This window comes from Solanum dulcamara, chromosome 10 (assembly GCF_947179165.1).
Source record: "Solanum dulcamara chromosome 10, daSolDulc1.2, whole genome shotgun sequence".
Taxonomy (NCBI): Eukaryota; Viridiplantae; Streptophyta; class Magnoliopsida; order Solanales; family Solanaceae; genus Solanum; species Solanum dulcamara.
This window is the reverse complement of record NC_077246.1, coordinates 8,799,096-8,824,012: the sequence shown is the minus strand read 5'-3', so window position 1 is coordinate 8,824,012 and position 24,917 is coordinate 8,799,096. Positions and strand designations below refer to the sequence as shown.

The following is a 24,917-nucleotide window of genomic DNA, read 5'->3' as shown; positions in this document are numbered from 1 at the left end:
TCATCTGATAGCTCCCACACACCTATTTTTTTGAACTACCCTTCTTCCTCAGATCATGATCCCTTTTACCCAGCTACACCCTCAGTACCACCACCTAATACTTCTACCTACAGACCCCAATCCGAATCCACACTTCCTCAGCAAACATCTCCACCTACATCACCAGATACTTCTGACCCTGCTCCTGTCACAGACCTACCAAGAAGATCTAGCAGGATGTCTCATGAACCTAGGTACCTAAAAGATTACATTTGCAATAGTGTAATATTCACTGATTCATGGACAACTTGTTTTGATCACTCTCATAAGCCAAAAGGATATGTTTTCTCCTCCCTATCCCTCCACAATCAGAAACTAATTCACTCCCTCTCTAATATCACTGAGCCTAGCTGCTACAACCAGGCCTCCCAACATCCAGCATGGAGAGAGGCCATGAACTCCGAACTTCAGGCCTTGGCAACCAATCACACCTGGGATGTTGTCCTGCTGCCTCAAGGAAAGAGAGTTTTACCTTGCAAATGGGTATACAAGATAAAACATCTCTCCAATGGGAGGATTGAACGACTAAAGGCCAGACTGGTCGTGAGGGGGGGATATACAAAGAGAAGGTATAGATTATGGAGAAACTTTTTCACCTGTTGTGAAGATGACCACTATCCGGTGCCTACTTACCATTGCAGCTAAAAAGAAGTGGTATGTTTCACAATTGGATGTCAACAATGCATTCTTGCATGGTGACCTCCAAGAAGAGGTTTTTATGAAGTTCCCAGCAGGACTGACACCTCCTAGCCCTAACCATGTCTGTCTCCTGAAGAAATCCTTATATGGTTTAAAGCAGGCTTCCCGGCAATGGTATGCTCGACTTGCAGGAGCTTTAGCTTTCAAAGGGTATTCCTCCTCTTTAAACGATTACTCCCTCTTTTTCAAGCACAACGGGACACTTACTTCTATCCTAGCAGTATATGTCGACGATATTCTCCTCACTGGAAATGATATGTATGAACTCGAAAATATCAAATGCTTTCTCAACACAGAATTCAGAGTTAAAAACCTAGGAGAAATTCACCATTTTCTTGGGATGGAAATTTTGAGAGAAGATCAAGGATTTATTGTAAATCAACGGCAGTTTACCATGGACCTTCTTCATGAATTCGATGTCTCTCATCTGCCTACAGTTCATTCTCCGCTGGATCCCTCCTTCAAGTTTCGAGCAGACGACAGCCCTCGCTTGGATAATCCCACTCTTTATCGTCACTTGGTTGGCAAGTTGAATTTTTTGACCAACACTCGCCCAGATCTATGTTTTGATGTTCTTGCTCTGAGTCAATACATGCAACGACCCTGTTTGTCTCATTTCTCGGCTGCCTTACGCGTTTTACGCTACCTGAACACAGATTCAGCTCAGGGCATCCTACTTTCTTCCGACCCCTCATTTTCTCTACTGGCTTTTTGCGATGCGGACTGGGCATCTTGTAAAGATTCACGAAAATCGGTCAGTGGCTTTTTTATTACCCTCGTAGGAGCCCCAATCTCTTGGAAATCGAAGAAACATATCTCGATCTCCTTGTCCTCCGCAGAAGCAGAATACAGGTCCATGCGTCGTGTTACTGCTGAACTTACTTGGTTAGTTCGACTTCTTGAAGACCTTTCTACTCCAATTTCTCTTCCGATTCCGCTACGCTCAGACAGTCAAGCAGCCATCCATATAGCTCGAAATCCGATCTTCCATGAGCGCACCAAACATGTTGAGCTAGATTGTCATTTTGTGCGCCAACAGTTTCAATCTGGTTTGATTACCCTCTCATTTGTTCCTTCCAAAGACCAACTCGCCGATCTCTTCACTAAGCCCCTTTCTGGGGTTTCTCATCAGGCGATCCTGCGCAAGTTGAAGGCACTGACACTCCCCTCCAACTTGAGGGGGGATGTTGGAGAAGATTACAGGAACAAAGAAAAAGAAGAGAAGAAGAAGGAGATGAAGAAGCTGAAGAACTCAGAAGAAAAGCAATGAGGAAAGAAGAAGAAGCTGAAGAGTTTAAAACTCTTCAGCCCTCACATTTTGGGGCATACACGTGGAGTCTCCCTCTCCACATAAATATATATATATATATATATATATATATATAATCTGCCACAAATACACTTAAATTTAAATATAGTTATGCCCATATAATTATGGGCAAGTAGAATAAAGTTTTGTACAAAATTAAAAATAGCCCATGTCTTCTTGTCTCCATTTTAGCTATTGTATACTTCTATATAAACTAATGTACATACTAAAGATGAAAACACACAAAAATTGTATCTCAGCCTCTTCCCCTCTTCAATTTTTACAAATTAGAGGATCTCATCTTGGATTCAGATTTCACCGCCAATTATCAACAAATACTTCGATGTGTTTGGTAATATATAATAATCAAGCTTGTATATAAGGGACATATATATACAAGATTTAAGATAATATTTCACCCCTCTTCGCTATCCATCAATAAAGTATTTCTAGATGCGTAACCCAAAAATAGTTAATTAGACATGACATGCATGTGAGAATACATGTAAAGATTAAAAGTTTTTGTTATAAATATGGCAACAAATATGCCAACATGTAGTACAAACATTTTCTCAAATCTTCACATGGTAATAATCAATTCTTCTCGTCTCTATATATAAGTGACTATTGAAGATTGAAGTTCATGCTTGAACAATTAATGAAATAGAAATATTGAGTGTTCAATTAAGTAATTATTCTATTTTCTAACTGTCCATGCACTTAACTCCCGTTATGCAGGGGGTCTGGAAAAGATTGACTCACAAAGATTAATTCTATAGGAAGTTACGTTCTTTTTACAGTTCGAATATGTAACCTCTTGCAAATCACATGGAAGCAATTTTACGGGTTATGCCGCCAATGCTCCCCTTCCAATTAAGTAATTACTACATAGTTATAAAGTATTTCGTTCCAAATGTCAGGAACTCCAGCTAGACACCAATGACTGCAGTCCATTCCACTTAGCCCATAAATTGAAGGATGTCCATCTTTACGCAATAGGCAAAGATTTGTGACATCAAGTAATGTCACTGGCTTCTCAATTGTGGACAATACTTTCTTCAACACTGTCAATGCTGGGGGCAAACCTCCTGGATATATCGAACCACTCATCGGTTGACTCTGCCCTAAGCAAGTTTTCACGCCTGGTTGATTCCAATTGGTACCACTGTTGGTTTCACCAACGAAAAAATTAGGGCGAAGAATGATCAAGTAGAAAGATATATAAATTAAATTCGAATTGTTAACCTAATATAATCATAGGTTGGTCATCTAACTTCCAACTTATTGCCATGTTTCCATCTCTTCTCGAGAAACTAATTCTATATATAAAAATGCCGATTTTTTTTTTGTAACCTAGTCCTAGAAATATGAGCCAGTTTCTATTTGAGGAACCTACATAATATTCACGTGATAGTACTTAAAGAATAAATTCATATAAGACTAGTTTTTTTACAAAAAATAATCTGATTCTGAAATCCCCGCATACAAAGTCAAATAAGAGCTTCCACACAAAAATGCTAATTATTGTAGGAATGGCTTTAAAGTGGTGCTATGGGTTATGTTAAGAAAGTTGCAATGTGAATATACTTGTATGACAATTTAGTACTCTAGGGACCATATAGTTGAGTTATATTTTCGTTATAAAAGTAGATTTTGTGACTTTTCATGTAATAGTTTTAGATCAAATTGCGATCGTTTCTAGTTGGTCAATTCTGTCGCACTTACTTGTAATGAGATGGAGAAATTCCTTGAAAGAACACCATAGTTTTTGCAGGATTAATGTTGGCGTCAATCCACTTAGCCCATGTAAATAAAGCTCTCTCAAACGCAGCCACACGATCCATGTCTTTATAGTATTGGCCTCCTATTTCAATGTAATCCCATCTACAAAATAAGAAGTAACAAAATGAAGATGTTATGTTTTAAACGGTTACCTTCATGTAGTAGGTTAGATAAAAAAAAAAAAACGAACTTTGAATAGTGTAATTGTGCTAAAAATGAAAATAAGCAAATAGTTAGAGCTTAACGGTTGAGTGGTTCCTCTGCGATTCCACCAATGCCAAGTGTTGAAAATAAGCATGTCAATTTTTTTCCACAACTTGCCACCTTCAATTGAGTCTAATTTTAATATTCTTCCCTTTTCTTCCCTTACAACGTCCACTAAATACACACTTCGATCCAACATCACGTCAAGTTTAAAATCCTGAGAATACAATATGTTTTTTTAATTAGCTTAATTAACAAATTGAATTGAGTAATTTTACGACATTTATGATTATATTCATATATTAAGTCCATATATACGTTGACTTCCACTGAAAGAAGCAAATAGGACAGCATACTTCAACATGATATTTTTTTTGTTCTTTTCTACTATATATTAATTTTCCTTAACTATACCATAATTTTAAGTATAAACGAAGACGCAAATAGAGTTGTAATCAGAATTTGAAGCTTGCGGGCTCAGAATTCTAGTCCTTTTAGATTATTGAACTTTGAATTAATAATTTATATATATTCAGTTAAGAAAATATAGAGTTTGGACCAAACACTACAACAAAAGATATACTTAGCGACAATAGATTTTCCTTTTAGCCACAATTGAGTTAATATCATTGTATTCAAAGCCGCTAAAATCTTTGACGGCATTTATATAGAGTACTGGTTATAAATACTCATATTATATTATTCTCGCTAAATATAATATAGTGACATTTTGTACATTATTATCGCAAAATGTTTTATTTGTTATAGTGAAAGTTAATTAAATTTGACCTGACTCATAACCGAAACTCTAGCTCCGCCCTGGACCCCAAAAGTCTATTTAGGGAAAATGATAAAGAAATTACCAAGAAGGTGAATAAAGAGACATCTCCAACTCTGGTTGCGTTGTATTTGGTCTTAGGGAGTGATGTGTAAAGAAGGCATACAAGTGACTGCCACTGATTTCGACTTAGAGAATCTCCCACAAACATGATGCTTTTCCCTTTGAATTTCTGCAAGAATGCCTGTCCATCAAATCTGCATAAATAGCAAACAAATTGATCTTTTGATCAACTCACTAGAACTATGACTGAATTGAAATTTGAAATTTATGAGTTCTGAATTTTAATATTGTCTTAACGTATAGTATGCTCAAATTATTTGACATGATATCGGAAGTAACATGATTTATTAAGCACATTTTCATACTTGTAAGTAAAGTTACTTAGGGTCATTTGGTACGTGGAATAAGAACAATAATTTCAGAATAAATTTTGGGATTATCTTTATTCCATGTTTGACTTGAGGTATTAACTAATCCCCGGATTAGTTTATCCATCATTTGTATTTTGTACTAAAACTGTATGATTACTATCCATTATAGAAGGTGGAATAAAATAATCTCATGTGATATCGCAATCCATGAAATATCCTTGTTTATCCTATCTCGTGTATGAAACACTCCCTCCAATCAAAAAAGAATCCATGCCCAAGATAATGCATACTAAAAAGTCCAAAAAGTTTACATCGATTTTGTGCTACTCCACCTATTATCTTAGGTATTCGGGTTGCCGGGTAGGACGTTGGATTATTATAGCAATTGGAGCATGCATCTAATTTTGACAAAATCTTGGCTATTATAGTAAAAAGAATGTTTGTGTCCATACAATTCAAATTTTAGTGCACGACATCATATTGGAATAACAACTATGAGAAACAAAAGTAATCAAGATTTTCCATAATTTGATTTTTATTTTGTGAAATATATTTGTCACAATTCAAATTGTCATAAGCAGTGCTTTTTGAGGTTCGTAATTAGAGGGGTTGGTAAGGATGAATCGATAAATTCACTTCTTCTTTTTTTTTTGCATCCTCAATGACCTTTAAAATTTAAACCACTAAACCAACTCTTAAATCACTATGTATAACCCCAAGAAATAATCCTCCCCAAGAAATAACCTTGTCAAATCCCAACGGCTCCCCACAAACGTCTGTCTTCCAATCTTTATCCACTCCAATACTCTATCCACTCTATTTCTTCCAATAATACTGTTGTTCCAATCATTTTGTCTTCCATTGTTGTTTCTTCTTCATTCTCAACATCCGGCTATTTTCTCTCCCTCTCTCTTTTGTTCATAAATTTCATCTCATGGGAAAATATGTTTATGTTGTTTTTAAGGCGAAAAAATAAGGTATATACTCAAATTGGCAAGAATGTGTAAAAATGACCATTAGAGTTAGTGAAAGTTTGTACCGAAAATATGACACATATGATGATGATGTTGAAGCTTAGAACAGAAAGAGTGAGATTATCATAGGAATCTTTTGGGAATCATCTTGTAATTCAGTGGTGGATGGAAAAAATTAGAACTTAATAAGCAACATGTATCTATGTTAGAATTTGTTTTGGCTGAAGTCATTTTTGAAAAATTATTGAAAGATTAATTTGTAAAGAAAATCATTTGGGCGATTTTTTGGAATGTCAATTGAATGTTCTTTATTTTGTTATGTTAATTTAGAATTTTATTGTATTTAGATTGGATCGGATCATGTATTGGGCCTAATTTTTTTGGGGGATTGGACCTTTGATCAGTTTTGCATTTCTTCGTTATTGTCAAAAAGTAGTTGGATTATAATAAGGGCATTAATTTCTCTCTAAATTTATTCTATAAAAAAGTTACTTTCATAATATTAAAATAAACATGCATCGCTATAACACAATTCGATCTAAATATTTCATTTAAGCTTAATACAAATAAACTTTCTGACCTCAATGTTGAGATAGATCATCAATAATATTCAATTCTAGATTTGTATTTGGATCCCGATGAAAATAATGATACACACCTTGAAGTAAGATTGGAAGAAGCAAAATACATAAAAGCTCCTAATTCACTTTCAAATTTGGTATGACAATTTACTGGTGTGGGGGCTCAAATTCTTGGTATAGATTACAATAATATTTGTCAATTATTGTAGAGTCTTTTCGTGGTAATCTAAGCCACATTATTGTAAGAAATTCAAAGAAATTAAAATTTCGTGAATTTATCACATAGTGTAAATATAATTGACGGTAAAAGTGAAAGAATATTCTAAAATTAGTTTTGAAGAATGAGCAATTAAGTAATTTGAAATATGAAAAAATAGTCAATAATTCAATTATTTTGAAATGGAGAGAGTAGTAGTATAATAAACACGAACGCTTAACCTTGGTTCAAACGTACATCAAACACCTTTCATTAAACAAACCTTCAAACCGAATTTTGGCCATTCTAGCAATTGTTTGTATTAATAAGTTACAACTCAAATTATTGTGCACGACATCACATCCGAATAATAAGATCAAATGGTCAGTCTACGGAATATCGGGGTTTTTCTCTCTCTACAATATCCTCTCTCTTCTCTCTATATTCAAACGCCGACAACAAACAGAGCTGCCGGAATGGCCCTATCGCCGCCGGCGGCACTCCGCAGACCACCAGATTTAGTCCAAGAGGAGGCTCTCTCACCCAGGAACAAGACCCAACTGGAATCAACACCTAAATCCATTCGTAGCTCTTCGGATATCGGCTTCAACGCGACCCCTGTAGAGATTTCGAAGGAGCAACTAGCTTGGGCACAAAAAATCATCTTCTGGTCACAAAATAGAAGCAATGGTGAAACTCAGGGTAAAGACGCGGAGTCTGATTCTACACAATCAGATTCACAACAAATCTCAAACGATTTCACACTCCCAATCGGAAAATCTGGGGATAACCAAGGTGACTCGGATAGTGAGAGTGTTTCCTCTGATAAAGAGTTCTCTAACTCAGATGAGAACTTCTTGAATTTGAAGAGATTCGACACAGGTACACAAAATGTGGAGGACTCGGCGACTGGTGCTGGAAATGCCTCACAGGAAAGGATCTCGAAACAGTCGAATATCGAGAGTGAAGAAACGACAAGGAGCAATATCCAAATCAATCCAGGTAAGAGTGTATCTATTCCGATTGAACATAAGTCGAAAGAGGTAAATAAGGAAAATAAGGGTGAAAATGAGTTTAATCCTATCGCTATAGAAACTGATACTCAGGACAAGCAAGGAAAAAATGATGCAGGTAATAACAGTACCAAGATTAATCATAACAATTCAACATCTAACAAGACTCAACTCCCTCATGATCTTACCAAGCTAACATCCAACTTTGTTAAACACAACCCTCAGTATAAACCAAATATCCAGAATTCAAATGACAAACCTCCCACAAAACCAAAACAGCTACCGCAGTTGCAGGGCTCCAAAATAGAGTCTGTCCCAGAACCAAGTCCATTTACAGTTATACAAACTTATGCGACTAGACTAAGAGTTAACCAAAATAGAACTGAAGCGCCTATTAATATTTCACCTCCTGTCTACACCACAAGACAGGGCCTACCAGCTATAATCTATAAAAAGAAAGACTTTTTTGTGAAACTTGCGTCTAGATGTAAGTATACTTTAATAGGAAAATTCACCAATACAATGCCCAAGATAGAGCTTATCAGAAGAAGCTTTATTCAGCAAACTCAACTCATCGGAGGTGTCAAAATTGCTCATTTCAATGCAAGACACATTTACATTGATCTTGATAATGAGGAAGATCATATTTCAGTCTGGAATAAACAGAAAATGTATATTGATGGGCAACTTATGCGACTACAATTGTGGACTCCAACCTTTAGGCCAGAGGAGGAAACTCCTATCGTACCAGTTTGGGTCATACTACCAGAACTACCGTGGCATTGTTACAATAAAGAGTTTATAACCACCCTTTTAGACCCGATTGGTAAAACCCTGTACCTGGATGCAGCATCTCTTAAAAAAACTAGAGGCAGTGTTGCAAAAGTAAGGATACAAATGGATATCACCAAAGAAAGGCCTCAACATGTATGGTTAGGAATTGATGAAGAGGATCACAATAAAGGCAGATGGCAAGCTATACAATATGAAGGTTTACCTGAATACTGTTCTTACTGTAAGCATCAAGGACATACTATGACAAGATGTAATGTCAAGAAGAGAGATGAAGAAAGGAAAGACGCTGAAGAAGCAAGGAATAATAAAACCAGGAAAGAAGATGACAACCAGGTATGTCCCTTAACCACTGTACAAATGCCTGAGAATAATATATCTTTAACTAATGCAGGTACAAAAGAAAATCAAGCTGGGAGACAGAGACAACACCAAAATAGGAACAAAAACAAGGAGGAACAACAAGAATGGCAAATTCAGAAAAAACCAAGACAGAAGGAACAACAAAAGAATGTTCAATCAAAGCAGAATCTAGCAAAGCAAACAGGTATTGACTTATCTCTCCCATCCCCCCAAATCCCCATTAATGGCTTAGATGCTGATGCAAATGACACAATGGATGACGACTGCAACAACAAAAAAAGGAAGGATTCAGGTATTGACTTATCTCTCCCACACCCCCAAGTCCCCATTAATGATTTAGATGCTAACACAAATGACACACTGGATGATGACTGCAACACGACAAAAAGGAAGGATTCAGGTATTGACTTATCTCTCCCACACCCCCAAGTCCCGATGATTGGTTTAAATGCTGACACAAATGATAAACTTGAGGATGACTGCAATATTACAAAAATGAAGGAGCCAGGTATTGACTTATCTCTCCCACAGCCTCATGGCTCCCCCAATAATTTTAATGTTGTGAATGATGTAGCTGTTGTAGTTTATGGAGGTGAGGATGGGGGAATACAGGAGGAACCCACTAACTTGCAGGAAGGGGTTACCAGAGGGATGGAAAGTACTTTGGTTGACCATAGGAAAGACATTAGAGCTCCTGCTACCACAGAGGTAACTACTACAACTGTAACCAGAAAAGAGAGGTACAATGAATACTCACAACAAGAAGAGGACTGCTACACAATGGATAAGGAACCTCCGGATCCGAAAAGGCAAAATGAGAGTCCTCAGGCGTTTAACAACAAGTCTACAATAGCACTTAGTAAGAAGAAAAGGGATGCGTTGAAGAAGAAAATTATTAAAGAAATGCAATCAGGACAACAGAGCTTACATGATGTACTGGTGGTGGAACATGCAGGCATCCATGTGACAGCTTTGCAAATTCAGAAACCGAATACTGGAAAATGTGCCCTTAACAAGGAAATTACTCCACAAGAACTAACAGATGAATATAGAGTCACACATTCTGAGGATGAGGAAGATCCTGACCAATATGATGAGGTTCAAAAAGAAGAGGAAGAAAGGAGGGCTCTTTCTACCAAGGGTCAGCAAGAAAATAGGAAAAAGAAGCAACAAGATAACACAACAAGTTCTGATAATGCTATTTGTAAAAGTGGCATCAAAACAAGGTCCAAATCAAATAAGTCTCAATGATTAATACCCTATGTTGGAATGCAAGGAGTATTGATACTCAGGGTTCACTAGATAGACTTCAAAAACTCAAAGACTATCACAAAATATCTATGATGGCAATTCTGGAACCATTCTCAAACCAATCACACCTCAATTCCCATAAAATTCAGCTTAATATGGACAGTGCTATTCATAATTCCAACAACAAAATTTAGCTCTTCTGGAATAAAGATGTAGCATGCTCCATTATAGATCAGGATGAGCAGCAGATTACCTGTGAGATCAAACATGTTACATGGCATATTACCTATCTCACAACCTTTGTTTATGCTAAATGTAAAGATCATTTGAGAAGAGATCTTTGGGATAAACTACTGCTATATTCCAGTGTAGACAAACCATGGTGTACAATAGGGGATTTTAATGTAATCACTGGCATTGAAGAGAAGCTGGGGGGCATACCCTACAACATGAACAAAAGTTTTGAATTCATAAGTACTATTGAAGCTTGTGGACTCATAGACTTGGGTTTTCATGGTGCAAAGTATACATGGTGTAACAACAGAGATAATGATGCCAGGATTTGGAAGAGACTAGATAGAGCTATGGTAAATGATAAGTGGTTAGACATGATGCCCATGACTACTATTACTCATTTAGCTTCCACTGGATCAGACCATTGCCCTTTATTTATGGAGTGTACAGAGAGACAGAACAATGCCCCTAAGTATTTTAAGTTTCTACACTGCTGGGTTGATAATGATAGCTTTCTTGATGTAGTGAAAACGTGCTGGGGAAAACCTGTCGCAGGAAATCCTATGAGAAGATTTCAGGAAAAAATGAAAAGAGTGCGAAGCACTCTGAGTAAGTGGTCAAGACAAGAATATGGTGATATTTTCTCTTCCATCACTGATTTTGAGACAAAAGTTAGAGAGGCTGAGGATGCAATAATCAGTGATAATTCCGAAGAAAATAGAACCAAGTTGAACTTGATCAATGCCAAATACATCAGGTATCTAAAGATAGAGCAATCCATCCTCAAACAAAAAACTCAACTCCAATGGTTTAAGGAGGGGGATGCCAACTCCAATTACTTCCATGCTATCATTAGAGGGAGAAGGAGAAGACTGTATATTCACAAAATTGAGGATGATCAGGGTAATAGTATTCAGGGAAATGAGGAAATTGCCAAGGCTGCATGTCATTACTTTGAAAAGATATTTACTACAGACAACAAGAAAATCAATGAAGATTTCCTTAAGTACATACCTAGAAAGGTCAGTGACAATCAAAACCACATGTTGCAAAGGGTACCTACTAAAGAGGAGTTACAGAAAGTGATTTTCTCTATGAATGGTACTTCTGCTGCAGGTCCTGATGGGATGAGTGGCAAGTTTTTCCAGGTATGCTGGGACATTATCAGTGAGGACCTTTTGGAGCTGATTATGTTTTTCTTTAATGGCCATGACATCCCAAAATACGTCTCCCATGCATGTCTGGTTCTACTCCCAAAAGTTGAACATCCTAATAGACTATCTGAATTCAGACCTATATCTCTCAGCAATTTTAGTAGCAAAATAATCTCCAAACTCCTTAGTAGCAGACTGGCTCCCATCCTTCCACATCTTATTTCGGATAATCAGTCTGGATTTGTCCAAGGAAGGAGCATATCTGAGAACATTATGCTGGCTCAAGAAATTATGCATAACATAAACAAACCCAAAATTGGAGATAATGTGGTTATTAAACTTGACATGGCCAAGGCTTATGATAGAGTCTCATGGTCCTTTATCTGTCTTGTCATGAGAAAGATGGGATTTGGGGAAACATTCATAGACATGGTATGGAGAATAATGTCTAACAATTGGTACTCTGTCATCATAAATGGCAGCAGGCATGGTTTTTTCCACTCAACAAGAGGTCTCAAACAGGGAGACCCACTCTCTCCTGCTCTCTTTGTTATTGGTGCAGAAGTACTGACCAGAATGTTAAACAACCTTCATCAGCACTATCTATACACTGGTTTTCAAATGGAGAAAAGGGGTCCTCAAATTAACCACTTGAGTTTTGCAGATGACATTATTATTTTCACCTCAACTTCCAAGTATTCCCTTCAACTCATCATGAAGACTCTTCAGATGTATGAAGGCGTTTCTGGGCAGCTTATTAATAAGGACAAAAGCCAAATCTTAATCCCTACCAATACCCCTGATGATATAATGGATAGAGTAGCGACCATCACTGGTTATAAATGCACTCATGGGCCTATGACATACTTGGGATGTCCATTGTACATAGGAAGACAAAGGGTCATATATTTCACTGGTATAGTTTCAAAAGTGATTGCTAAAATTCAAGGGTGGCAGACAAAGATGCTAAGCTATGGGGGGAGAGCCACTTTGATCAAATCAGTGCTTCAATCACTTCCTATACATCTGTTATCTGCCATAACCCCTACCAGAACCACTTTGAAACAAATAAAATGTCTTATTGCTGACTTCTTCTGGGGTTGGGATAAGGAGAAAAGGAAGTACCATTGGGCCTCTTGGGAAACCCTTAGTTTACCATATGAGGAGGGAGGTATTGGTGTAAAAAACTTGGAAGATATATGTCTGGCAATGCAATACAAACATTGGTGGGTGTTCAGAACTAAGAGATCTTTATGGGGGGATTTCTTGAGAGCTAAATACTGCCAAAGAGCTCACCCTGTCACAAAAAAGTGGCACACAGGTCAATCCCTCATGTGGAAGAACATGATGAAGAACAAAGGTGACATAGAACCTCACATTAAGTGGACCTTATGTTCAGGGAACTGCAGTTTCTGGTGGGATGATTGGCTGGGTATTGGCCCTCTAGCCAATCACTATGAATATATTCCAAGATTCAACAACTCCACTGTCTCCATGTTCTTGACAAATGGAAAATGGAATGAAGAGAAAATCAGGCAACAGGCCCCTCAACACATGATACACACAATTCTCAATACTAAAATCATGTACCAACAAAACACATTAGATCAAGCTCAATGGAAGCTACAATCACATGGAAATTTCACTTGTAAATCAGCTTGGGAAAATGTGAGAAAGAAAAAAAACAAGACATTGATAGATAGGATGACATGGCATACTAACATCCCGTTCAAGGCTTCATTCTTACTGTGGAGAACATTAAGACACAAACTGCCAACCAATGATAAACTGATTTCTTTTGGGAGAGAAACTGCAGAGTGCTCATGCTGCTACAGGCCTGGTTTGGACAACATAGAGCACATATTTGTCTCCGGAAGCTTTGCTAAACACATCTGGACATATTTCTCCAACTGGGGGGGAATCAGGCAGGACCACAACTCTATTAGAGACATCTTGATGAGATGGTGGAACCACAAACCAAACAATGATGTACATAAACTCATGTTGCAAGCCCTCCCTATATTTATTTGCTGGAATGTCTGGAAGAATAGGTGTGCAAGTAAATATGGAGGAAAGAAATCTAGTACTACTAGGGTGAAGTTCAATATAATCAAAGAAATATACATGCTTATTACCACAGTTTTTCCATATATCCAATGGCCACCAGCTTGGAAAGATCTAATTATTTGGATAGAAAACTGTAAGCATGACATAAAAGTAACCCAGGTTAAATGGCTCAACCCCCCCCCCCAACATAGTTAAACTTAACACTGATGGGAGTGCCATAGGCAACCCAGGAAAGATAGGAGCAGGAGGAATAGTAAGGGATCATAAGGGTAATTTGATATATGCTTTTGCCTCTCCTTTGGGAGTTGGAACAAATAATCAAGCGGAAGTGCAGGCAGCCAGTTTTGGCATTAATTGGTGCATTCATCATGGTTATAATAGAGTAATATTGGAAGTAGATTCGGAACTTGTGATCAAGTGGCTGAATCTGGACATCAAACCACCCTGGAACATTCAAAACTACGTTAATGAACTCCAACAACTGGTTCAACTGCTAGAATACTTCCAATGCAAACATGTTTTTCGGGAAGCAAATTTTCCAGCTGATACATTATCTAAGTACAGCCATACACTTGATAATACACAACACTTCTACAACCTTCAACAACTTCCACAAGAAACCAAGGGCCACATAAAGCTAGACAAGATAGGAATGGCAAGCTTCAGGAGAAGAAGATTAAAAAGGATAAAACAACCTTCTTGAACATGTTTATCTCTAATTTTACCAACTTGGCTACGATTGGTGTTGCTGCAATTTTCCTTGGACCTACTTGGTACGACATGTCTAAAAAGAGCAAAGATGAAAAGAATTTCCCCAACCCATGCGAGATAGAAGGTTCGTGTACTGGTTCTTGAATAGGACTAGTGTAGGCTACTTTCTTGTATTCTCATGGAAGGGGAGAGTCTCCCTCATTTATGCTTTCTTAGTTGATTTGTACCGAGAGGAGTCCTCTCACAGGTTTAATGCTTTCTAGTTATAGTTAGTCTCTTTTTGTATCGGGGATGAGTTAGCCGACCTTAAGAGGTTAGCCGACTTATGAACCACCATAGGATCGGAGGTAAGGTTTATGTCCCCCTCCTTGTATTTTATTTTGATTATTTATGGTAAGGCTTGGGGGTGCGGCTCAACCCCTGACTGTGCACGAGAGGTGGGAGCCTCGTGTAGGGTCTGTTCCCAAAAAAAAAAAAAAAAAAAAAAAAAAAGAATAATAAGATCAACTATATGAAAGAAAAGTCAAGATTTTCCATAATTTGGTTCAATTAAGATTCCAAAGCTAATTAAGTTTATAGTGACAGTTTAGCCACCATAATGAAATGATTATTTTACAACTGTAAATCTTATAAAGAAGTGAGAGGGACCCTACACCTTGTAAAAGCATGTGTTAAAAAGAGCAACATGAAGCAAACATCCTAGACGATTGAAAACAAAAATTTTGTAATATTTTCTTATTAGTGTGTGTGTTGGGTTTGGGGAGGGGGGGGGGGGGGGGAATGTCAGATATGTTTCACTTTCCATATGTTGATTGTTGCCTTTGGATAATCTCCAATATAATTGACTAAAATATGCTTAGTCTAATTTAATTTAGGGATATAAAATCTACTTTAAACAGATCATGTCTAGATATTGACCTTCATCAAGTGGTCAAGATCTTAATTGGTTTCTTCTTTCTTAAATGTTTTCCTTTTGATGGAATACATCGACAACTCCAATGACATGTTCCAGTTTAGCATGTCAACATGATAATATATTTATATTAGATAACTTTTGGCTTGTCGATTTTTTTTTTATGTATATTCATAAGCATTTATTACGTAGGTAAGTTAACTACATAAAATATTTTTCCTCTTTTAATTATACACATTAGTATCAACTGAAACACGCATGACATTTTATAGCTAAATGAAATTATAGCATATAACTAAAATATGTGACATATTTTGAGTGATTAACTTATCTATATGTAATAGATGCTTAAGAACACATCCCTAATCTTTTTCAAATTTTGAGTGAAAAGTATCTAAATAAAAATACTTTATCATATATATGTGTGTGTTCAATCATGTCCAAATAAATTTTACTCATAAATTTAAAGGTTGTCGTTGTATTCAGCCAATTCTTTTTACTTTGCAGAAATTGTACATTTGCACTATAATTTTTGATAAAGAATGTAGTTTTTACAGTAGAGACCGCCGGATAGTAATAATGATGAGACGGTTCAGACGTTTTCGATTGTAGTCCAAATTATCATTTAATTAGTACAACTTTTCATTAAAAAAGTTCAAAAAAAGATAGGTGAGTTCTTTTTTAAAAAAGAAAACGCCAAACATTTTTAAAACAAATTCAATTCAAATGATTAATATGCATTAAAACTTTATAATAATGATTTGAGGAGAGGGAAAAATTCGAGAGCTTTTTGGAGTAGAAATAGAGAAATGAATGACCTAATTATATAATCAATAATTTTTGGCATGAAATTTGAAAATGAAAAAAATTATGTTAAAATAACGCTTCCTACTTTAACAAATTTTATGAGAAATAAATTTAAATTAATCGAGCATCATAGAACGGAACTCAAGGCAGAGAAATAAAAAAAAAAATTAGCCAACTACAGGCCAACAAAGATTGTATTATGGTCTTTGAGATTCCAATTCAGAAATCATTATTAAAGCTGCCACTTTTCTGGGGTTGGTCACGGGTCACCCACCACTCAATTATAAGCATTTATTAGTATTAGGGTTATATTTGCCCGTGTTTATAATTACGTAAGTATTAGTAATACATAACTAATATGGAATAATTTTTATATTATTTTAATACTTAATTATAAAAGATTTTAGTTGATTATGTATTAGTTATTTTATTTTCTATTTTATATAAGATAATACATAGATTTTCTTATAATTTATGTATATTAATTATACATTTGTTAAATTATAAATCAAATACTGTATTAATCAAATATAATACTTCCTCTAATCCATATTAAGTGAATACATAAATTTTCTTATAATTTATATATATTAGTTATACATGTTTTAAATTGTAAATCAAACACTGTATTAATTTTTTTACATGAATCTTTTCCTCCTAATCAGTTGTCAAATATAATACTCCCTCTAATCCATATTAAGTGAATTATTGAGACTTTTTTTATAGTTCAAAATAAGTGAACTGTTCAAAATTCAAGAAAATTATTGTGATTTTTTTCTATATTTACTACCCTTCATTTCATAAGGTTTTTAATTACTTTACATTTTTCTAGTTGAATAGTTTGAGAATCCTAAAAAGGTAATAGTGAAAAGTAGTCTTTAATTTATGTCCTTAAATAATTTTTCTCAAGGGATGTGCACCCCAAGAATTCACTCAATATGAACTAAAGAACATAATAATTATGTTAAATTTAATACTCCCCCGTTTCTATTTACTTGTCAAATATTTTCTAATTTGATTTCACATTTTACTTGTCATTGACAAATCAAGAAAGGATAATTTTTTTTCTTTCTATTATATCCTTAATTTATTAATATTGAGTTAATATTTTTCAAAAATATAAATATATTTAAAACTCTCTTAATTAATAGGGATAAAATTAAAATTTGACAATAAGTAGAAGTGAACGGAGGGAGTACACCTCAATAACTCAATTCCAAACCAACTACTCCTCTTGATAACACAACTCACATGGCCATCCTCCATCTATTCTTTCAATCTATCCTCTAACCTCCATCACTTTCATAAATCATTGCACATTATACTTCAACACAGATTGTAACTAAACATTTTTAGAATTATAAAGATTCAAAAACAAGAATCAAATAACATTATTTGCAAGTTTTATTTCAAAAATCACACTCTAGTAAAAACACCAAAATTAGCACCGAACAAATTTTCTAGCTAAACAACAAAATCCATAAGACATATTCACAACAAATTATCGCAAAATTCTGTTAACTACGAGCAATCGAGCGATTGGTTAATGACATAAAGATAAGGGAGGTATTAGAGTTACCTTTGTAAGGAGCATCCATGTGGTTGCCATCTATACTTAAGGTAATTTTTATCAGGACGCCCATTCCTTTGACAATTGAATTCATGTTCAATGAAAGGACATTGAGTTGAATTATAAAGAGGATAAGTTTCATCTTCAATCCAACTTCCTTCGAAAAAGTTGCAACTCTGTTTTGGATTATAAATTGTACTTGCATTTGAGTGATGAAAAAGTAGCACAAAAAGACTTGTTAAAATACCAATGAAGATAGTAAAGAAATTCCAGTCACCATCCATCTTGAAGAAAAATTGCCTCTTTAATATGAGTGTTGTGTGTGTCATATGGAGTTAGATTGTGTTGAGATCTAGGAATAGGGAGAAAAGTGTTTAGAGATATCACAACTTTTCTGAAAAGAAAAGAAAAGTGAGATACGTACCCCTATGATTTATGAATAACTTGAAAATTGTCAGAAAGAAAAAGTCTTTATTTATATTTACCACACTAGATGCCGCAATTGATGAAGGTAGGGGTGGCAATGGCACAGTATTGAAAAGTTTAGTTCAGTAATTTTAGTTTTCTATTTTTAGAAAATATTATTTTTTGGATTTTAATTTATGTGATGCCGTTTAAATTTTGAAAGTAAAATAATTTAATTTGATCTGTGAAATTTACATATTATTAAAAATATATGACAAAAATCTTATTTGAATCTTGAAATTCAAAACGTGTTGCATAAATTGAGACAGATGGGGGATATCATTATCATATGAAATTAATTTGATATGAGTTGGTGTTTTTAAGTTTGGTTTTGATACTATGTGGTACGGTAAATCAATAATCATAATTTGTTCGATTTTGACTTATATATAATTATATAATAGAGAATTATAACTTCAACTTTTCAAGAAATATCTCAATTATATTGTACTAACACTTTGTTTGGATAGTTGTTATGTATTATTTCATAATGTATTGTATTGTGTGTATTGTATCGTACTGTATTGTTTTAATGAATGCAGTGTTTGGATAGATTGTATCGTTCTCCGTCGTTACATAATGTCACACATCCATGATTCAAATGGTAAAACTTACAAAAAAATTATGGTACAGGATAGAGTTACTATGAAAAGGTAGAGTAAAAAATGAAATATAATTATTAAATAATAAATAAAGATGAAATGAAAAGAAAATATTAAGGTAACGACTCGGACACACCAAATCGATCGTTACATAAACTGGGTCTTTTTATTATTACCTAACGATGGATTTAAACGATATGATACAATAGAATTTAAGTAACAATCAAAATCGCGATATCAAAAAGTTCAATTTCAATATCTATTAACCGTGTCCACCTCTAGATGCACTCGTGGGATAGATAAGATACTAAGATCTTTTCACATTTTTGATTAAAAATTTTGAATTTAAATTCAAAAAAAATAATATATATATATATATGGGAGGGAGCGTTTTTCCATTAGTGGCCCCTATGTGCACGAATTTGGTTTAGTTTGACAAGTGGGTTTTGAGGCGGAGCCATCTTTACAGCTTGGTAATCCGAACCTGATTTGAAGCTTACGGATTCAAAATTTTAATCTTTTTAAATTATTAAATTCTAATATAATAATTTATATTTATTTAGACAAATTCTTAAAATAAATACAAAAGTCTAGCTACCACTAAACCTAATAGTATTGACTCAAACTTGTAATTGTATTAAAAAAATTGTATAGTATCTATAAATATTTCATTCAAATTCAATATATTAAATAATTATAATTTAAAATTCATAAATTAAAAATTGTGAATTCATCTCTGTTAAATTAGGAATCCAATAAAAATTTCTGTCTTTCAGGCATGTAAGCAGAGGAGTAAATATTCTCTTTGTTTATTTTTACTTGTCCATTATACTCCTTCCATTTCATATTAAGTGAATTTGTGAGGCAATGCACACATATTAAGAAAAAACATTCAAGGACATAATTTGAATCATACTTTCCACTATTGTCTCTTGTAAAATCGTAAATATAACTTTGCAAGTAGTGTGATTTATCTTCTAAAAAAATATAAAACTTGAATAAATGAAAGGACAAATATGGAAAAAGTTTCAAACATCTATCTTGAACTTTGAACAATTCAATTATTTGGAATAATGAAAAATTCCTCAAAATTCACTTAATATGGAATGGGGGAGTGCTATTTTGGGATGTCCAACAATACTTATTCAGTTTATAAATTCAATGAATAATCTACCATGATGTGTCTATTTTATTTTTAGTGTTAAGTACTATTCATTTTTTTATATATATTTAGATGACTTATATTTAATAAGCATAGTTTGATAAAATTACCCCTATCATTTACTGTTTTTTAGTTTCTATCCCAAATATTGTTGCACGGAGGGTGGACAGCAAGGATTACTCTGTCCACTTGGAGATGTTACAATTTTTCACTCCATTAAATTATATAGTTAATGACTCTACGTTTAGTCGTTTAATTCAAACGTCTTAAATTTGCATTATATTTCTTCCCAAGTGTATAGGTATGTATGATTGTCATTTGCCAATACTTCTTGACAACACTATAACAGCTTGTTTGGATGGTTGTTACCTGTATTGTGTTGTGAGAAGAATTGGGTTGCATTTAATAAATAAGAAAATAATGTGAAAGCAAAATATAAAAATTAAAGAAAGAAATTAAATATTATGTGAAATTTGAGAATAAAATTTCTACATTTCAAGATAAAATATTAAGAATTTTAATTGATTAATAATTCAAATTAGCAAATTAAAACTAATTATGATACTAATAGAGTGAATTCAAAAAGTTAGAGCAAAAGTGATTTAGACCCATATTTTGAAGAACTTAGAGACAATAATTAGTATAAGACTAATTACTTTTTTTATTTTTTAAAAATAAATTCAAAGATATCAAGTTTAAAATTAATCTTAGCACTTAAATAAATGTTATTATAAAGTAATTAGTCTTATACTAATTATTGTCTCTAAGTTCTTCAAAATATGGGTCTAAATCACGACATACAAAGGTACAAAGAAGAGAAACCTCTCAAATAATATTAATCATGTCTTTTTAAAATAACAAAACTCACTTTTATATATAGGAGCAACCTATCCCAAATAACGTGAGATTCAAATCCCATTATTATAAAAATAATAACTAGAAAATTTCAAATTAAAAAAAATTAAATTAAGAAAGCATGTAAAAATAATGTCAAATTTTTTTCAGAAAACTTCCTGACAAAAATAAGGAGATATGTGACAAATCAGCACCAAAATACATGCTCCATTGCAGTCTAAATGGGTCAAAAATCACGCCCATTTTCCAGCTACTTTGGTCCATGAATTGCAGCCCATTTGGGCTTTTGGTTCTCTGCCCATTTTAGGCTGAAATTTCAGCTCTTTCTTGGGCCTTTTTCAGCTTCTTATCTCTTGGGCTCCACGTTCTAATTTTTCTCCTATTGGATTGGGATTTTAACCATAAGATAAGTGTAGCATCTAAGCCCATTCTTTTTCATAATTCTAGGGCTCATATTTGGGCTCTGTCATCACGATACACATCATCTCGAGAAAACTCATCAACTTTAATGGAGGTATGTCATTGTGGATGTTATCATGTAGTTAGTTAATGTACATTTGTTTTGATTTAAATGTCAGCTCAAGGTTTGAGGTGGCCCATCTGATTAGTTCAGCTATCACTGGTGAAAATTCCAGCGATTGTTCGGCTGCGTACTCCCCGTCTTCCTATCTCACACTCCCAAAGCAAATTTGGATTTCTCGTTTGCTTTGCACCTTTCCTACATCTTTTATTTAAGGATTAAAACTACCTCTTAACTTTCATTTAATAACTAGTTTTACCTTCTATTATATTATGCGGTCATTTATAACATCATTGTCTCTAAACTTATCACCCATATCCCTCAATTGGATGGAAACCTCGGATCAATTAAAATTATTCTTTTTTTAAAAAAAATAACCTAACACCCTAGTATCTAACTTAAATATTTATACCCATTTCATCTTCAATGGCTGAAAACGATGATGATTTCTCCATACCTACTTCACTTCCATCTCTAAAGCATAAACCCACGAACTCCCTATGTTTCTCATGTTGCTTCATCAATTGAAGGGTATGGTTAGTAACTTTAGAGACGGTGGGGTTATAAATGATCGCATAATATAACGCAGGATAATGCTAGTTATTAAATAAAAGTTGTGGGATAATTTTGACCTTTCTTCCTTAAATTAACTATTACGTAATAATAAAAAGTCTATTTTAGGTAACAATGGAGTTAGTGTAATATCGCATTGTCATATTATTTTTCTTCTCATTTTTCCTTTGCTTATTATCTAATAACCAAACATTATATTCATCAAAACAATACATTATTATGCATTCTCCTATTAATTCTATGATAACAATCATCCACTCAAAGTGTAAGCTAGTTAGACCTTTTCCTATCAACACTATGAAAAAATTTTATCAGATGTCTAGATATTGATTATTCCTAATCTCGTATATTTTATCTACATTTTTATTTTGTTTGGTATAACTTAAAAATTAAATCTGGAAAGAGGGGAGGGGTGTGAACTGGTAGGAAGTTTATTTCGTTAGTATTGTTTGTATCTCACTTCACGATTTTTTACAAGCGAACCCTTTATAATTCTATAAGTAAAATCTGAAAAGAGTGGTGTAAATAGGTAGAGACTTTATTTTCGAACGATTCTTCGCTCAAGTAAAGCATAAAGAAAATGTACTATTAAAGAAGTCATGTTGAAAATAATATAGAAAAAGAACAGTAACAAATAAAACAACAACTAATAATAAAATCAAAAATTAATACAATAAGAGAATAATAATACTAAAAAGGGAAACAAAAAACATATTCGATTATCTACTGACTTTTTACTTTAATCCTCAACTTTCATATTATTCTACCTAGCTAGGACTAGGGGTGTACATAGACCGGATTGGTTCGGATTTGTTACAAACCAAACCAAATCATTTGTGTCGGGTTATTAAATCTATAAACCAAACCAAACTAATACAAGTCGGGTTTTTCAATATTATTTTTTCTCGGATTTTTTGGGTTTTTCAGATTTTTTGGGGTTTTCGGGTTTTACATAGACGGAGGCAAAACATTGTTTGAAATTTTAACTTTATAATATAACTAAAATGTCAAATAGCCATAATGAACCCAAATGTTCACCACTTCTGCCAATTAACTTAATCACACATAAATAAAAACTAATATAGTTTCTTCCATAAAATTAAGCAACTACAGCTTTAGACAAAATGATATGTTAGATGTCACAAAAACAAAAATCCACCTTAGAGTTTGAGTATACTCTAAATTATCTAGACTATTACAACTGAAGTTGCTTCATCTCTCAATTAAACTCAATAAACATAATATTGGAAGCAATCTGCATATCTGGTTCTATTTTCTTATCTGCAAAATAAAAGGTTAAGTCAAATGTAGCTCTAGAGGAGATATAAAGGTTTCCAAAGGTGCATCATGAATAAATGCCAGCCAATTCATAACTATAAAAAAAATGAGCTTTACAAAATAACTTTTTGTAGAAGAAGTCTTTAACTTTTGTAAAAGAATAGTGTAATCAATTAACATACCAATTCTCACACAGATGGTGCATCGTGAATGAAATTGGCTAATTAATTCTCAAAGATGAGTCTCGATACTCTACAAGAAAAATGAATAAATTAGTATATTGGATAAATAATATAAAAATATATCTAGATTCTAAAAAATTGAATATATGTTCAAGTGAAAATGATATGAGATTGGAGGACTGGTGTTGTACTTGCAGGCTACAAGTACATTTGGTTTATTGAACATAAAGATGTAGTTTTTCAAGAATAACATCTAAAGGACCTATGCTTTAATACAAGTCCCCTGTCAGTGGATAGTATATTGAATAGAGAATATGATTTTAAATAAAGGACCAAAAGCAGGTCTGCAGTAGCACTTTAATAACACACTAATGCCTAAAGTAGTGTTCCAGCACTTTAATAACACATTAAGGCCTAAAGTAGTGTGCAATAATTAGAACATAGTGTCTGCAGTCTGCATTTTAATACAAGTCCCCTGTAAGTAACACTTTAATAACAAAAATAAGAAAAAAAACAAATCTGTAACACTTTAATAACACATTAAGGCCTAAAGTAGTGTGCAGTAATTAGAACACAGTGTCTGCACTCTGCACTTTAATACAAGTCCCCTGTAAGTAGCATTTTAATAACAAAAATAAGAAAAAAAAACAAATCTGTAACACTTTAATAACACATTAAGGCCTAAAGTAGTGTGCAGTAATTAGAACACAGTGTTTGCACTCTGCAGTAGCACTTTAATACAAGTCCCCTGTAAGTAGCACTTTAATAACAAAAACAAGAAGAAAAAAATCTGCAGTAGCACTTTAATAACACACTAAGGCCTAAAGTAGTGCTTATAAGTTAGAACACAGTGTATGCAGTAGCACTTTAATACAAGTCCCCTGTAAGTAGCACTTTAATAACAAAAACAAGAAAAAAAACAAATCTGCAGTAGCACTAAGGTCAGCCAAGTCAAGAAAAAAGATTCAACTATTATAGCAAAGTTATACCAGTATGGAACTATTTGTCTGCTTTCCTTATGATGCATCTATGTACAAGAGATGCAAATAAAGTATGATTAGAATAAATCAATAAACCAATTAACAATGTACTAAGCAATGCCAAAGTTATAGAATAAACAATAAACCAATTAACAATACCTTCATCAACTTGCTCGATGTTCTGGACTTCTTCTAAACTGTCGTGAAAATTGTATTCTTTAGAAGGTGATTGTAGCCATTGTTGAGTACAAATTAGAGCTTCTACTATTCTTGGCAATAAAGAACTCCGGTAAGAATCAAGAATTCGACCACTTGTGCTAAATGCCGACTCAGATGCAACAGTAGAAACAGGAATAGAAAGAACATCTCTCGCAATTTTTGAAACAACTAGATATTTACTAGACGAAACTTTCCACCAAGACAAGATAT

General features: G+C 34.0%; 1 protein-coding gene and 1 long non-coding RNA gene across 2 annotated transcripts; both read right to left on the bottom strand.

Annotated features, from left to right (window-relative positions):
• Positions 1 to 2,553: 2,553 nt before the first annotated feature.
• LOC129870807 (protein trichome birefringence-like 41) lies at positions 2,554 to 18,317 on the bottom strand. Its single transcript, XM_055945672.1, has 5 exons — positions 17,881 to 18,317; positions 4,897 to 5,068; positions 4,075 to 4,250; positions 3,773 to 3,931; positions 2,554 to 3,212 (listed from the first exon to the last, which is right to left on the bottom strand). Exons 1-5 carry the CDS (start codon positions 18,198 to 18,200, stop codon positions 2,921 to 2,923), a joined length of 1,119 nt encoding a protein of 372 aa, XP_055801647.1. The 5' UTR covers positions 18,201 to 18,317; the 3' UTR covers positions 2,554 to 2,920.
• A 4,747-nt stretch (positions 18,318 to 23,064) lies between these two features.
• Positions 23,065 to 23,555, bottom strand: LOC129870808 (uncharacterized). Its single transcript, XR_008762133.1, has 2 exons — positions 23,509 to 23,555; positions 23,065 to 23,329 (listed from the first exon to the last, which is right to left on the bottom strand). It is a non-coding gene; the product is annotated as an uncharacterized LOC129870808 (long non-coding RNA).
• Between the last annotated feature and the right edge of the window lie 1,362 nt (positions 23,556 to 24,917).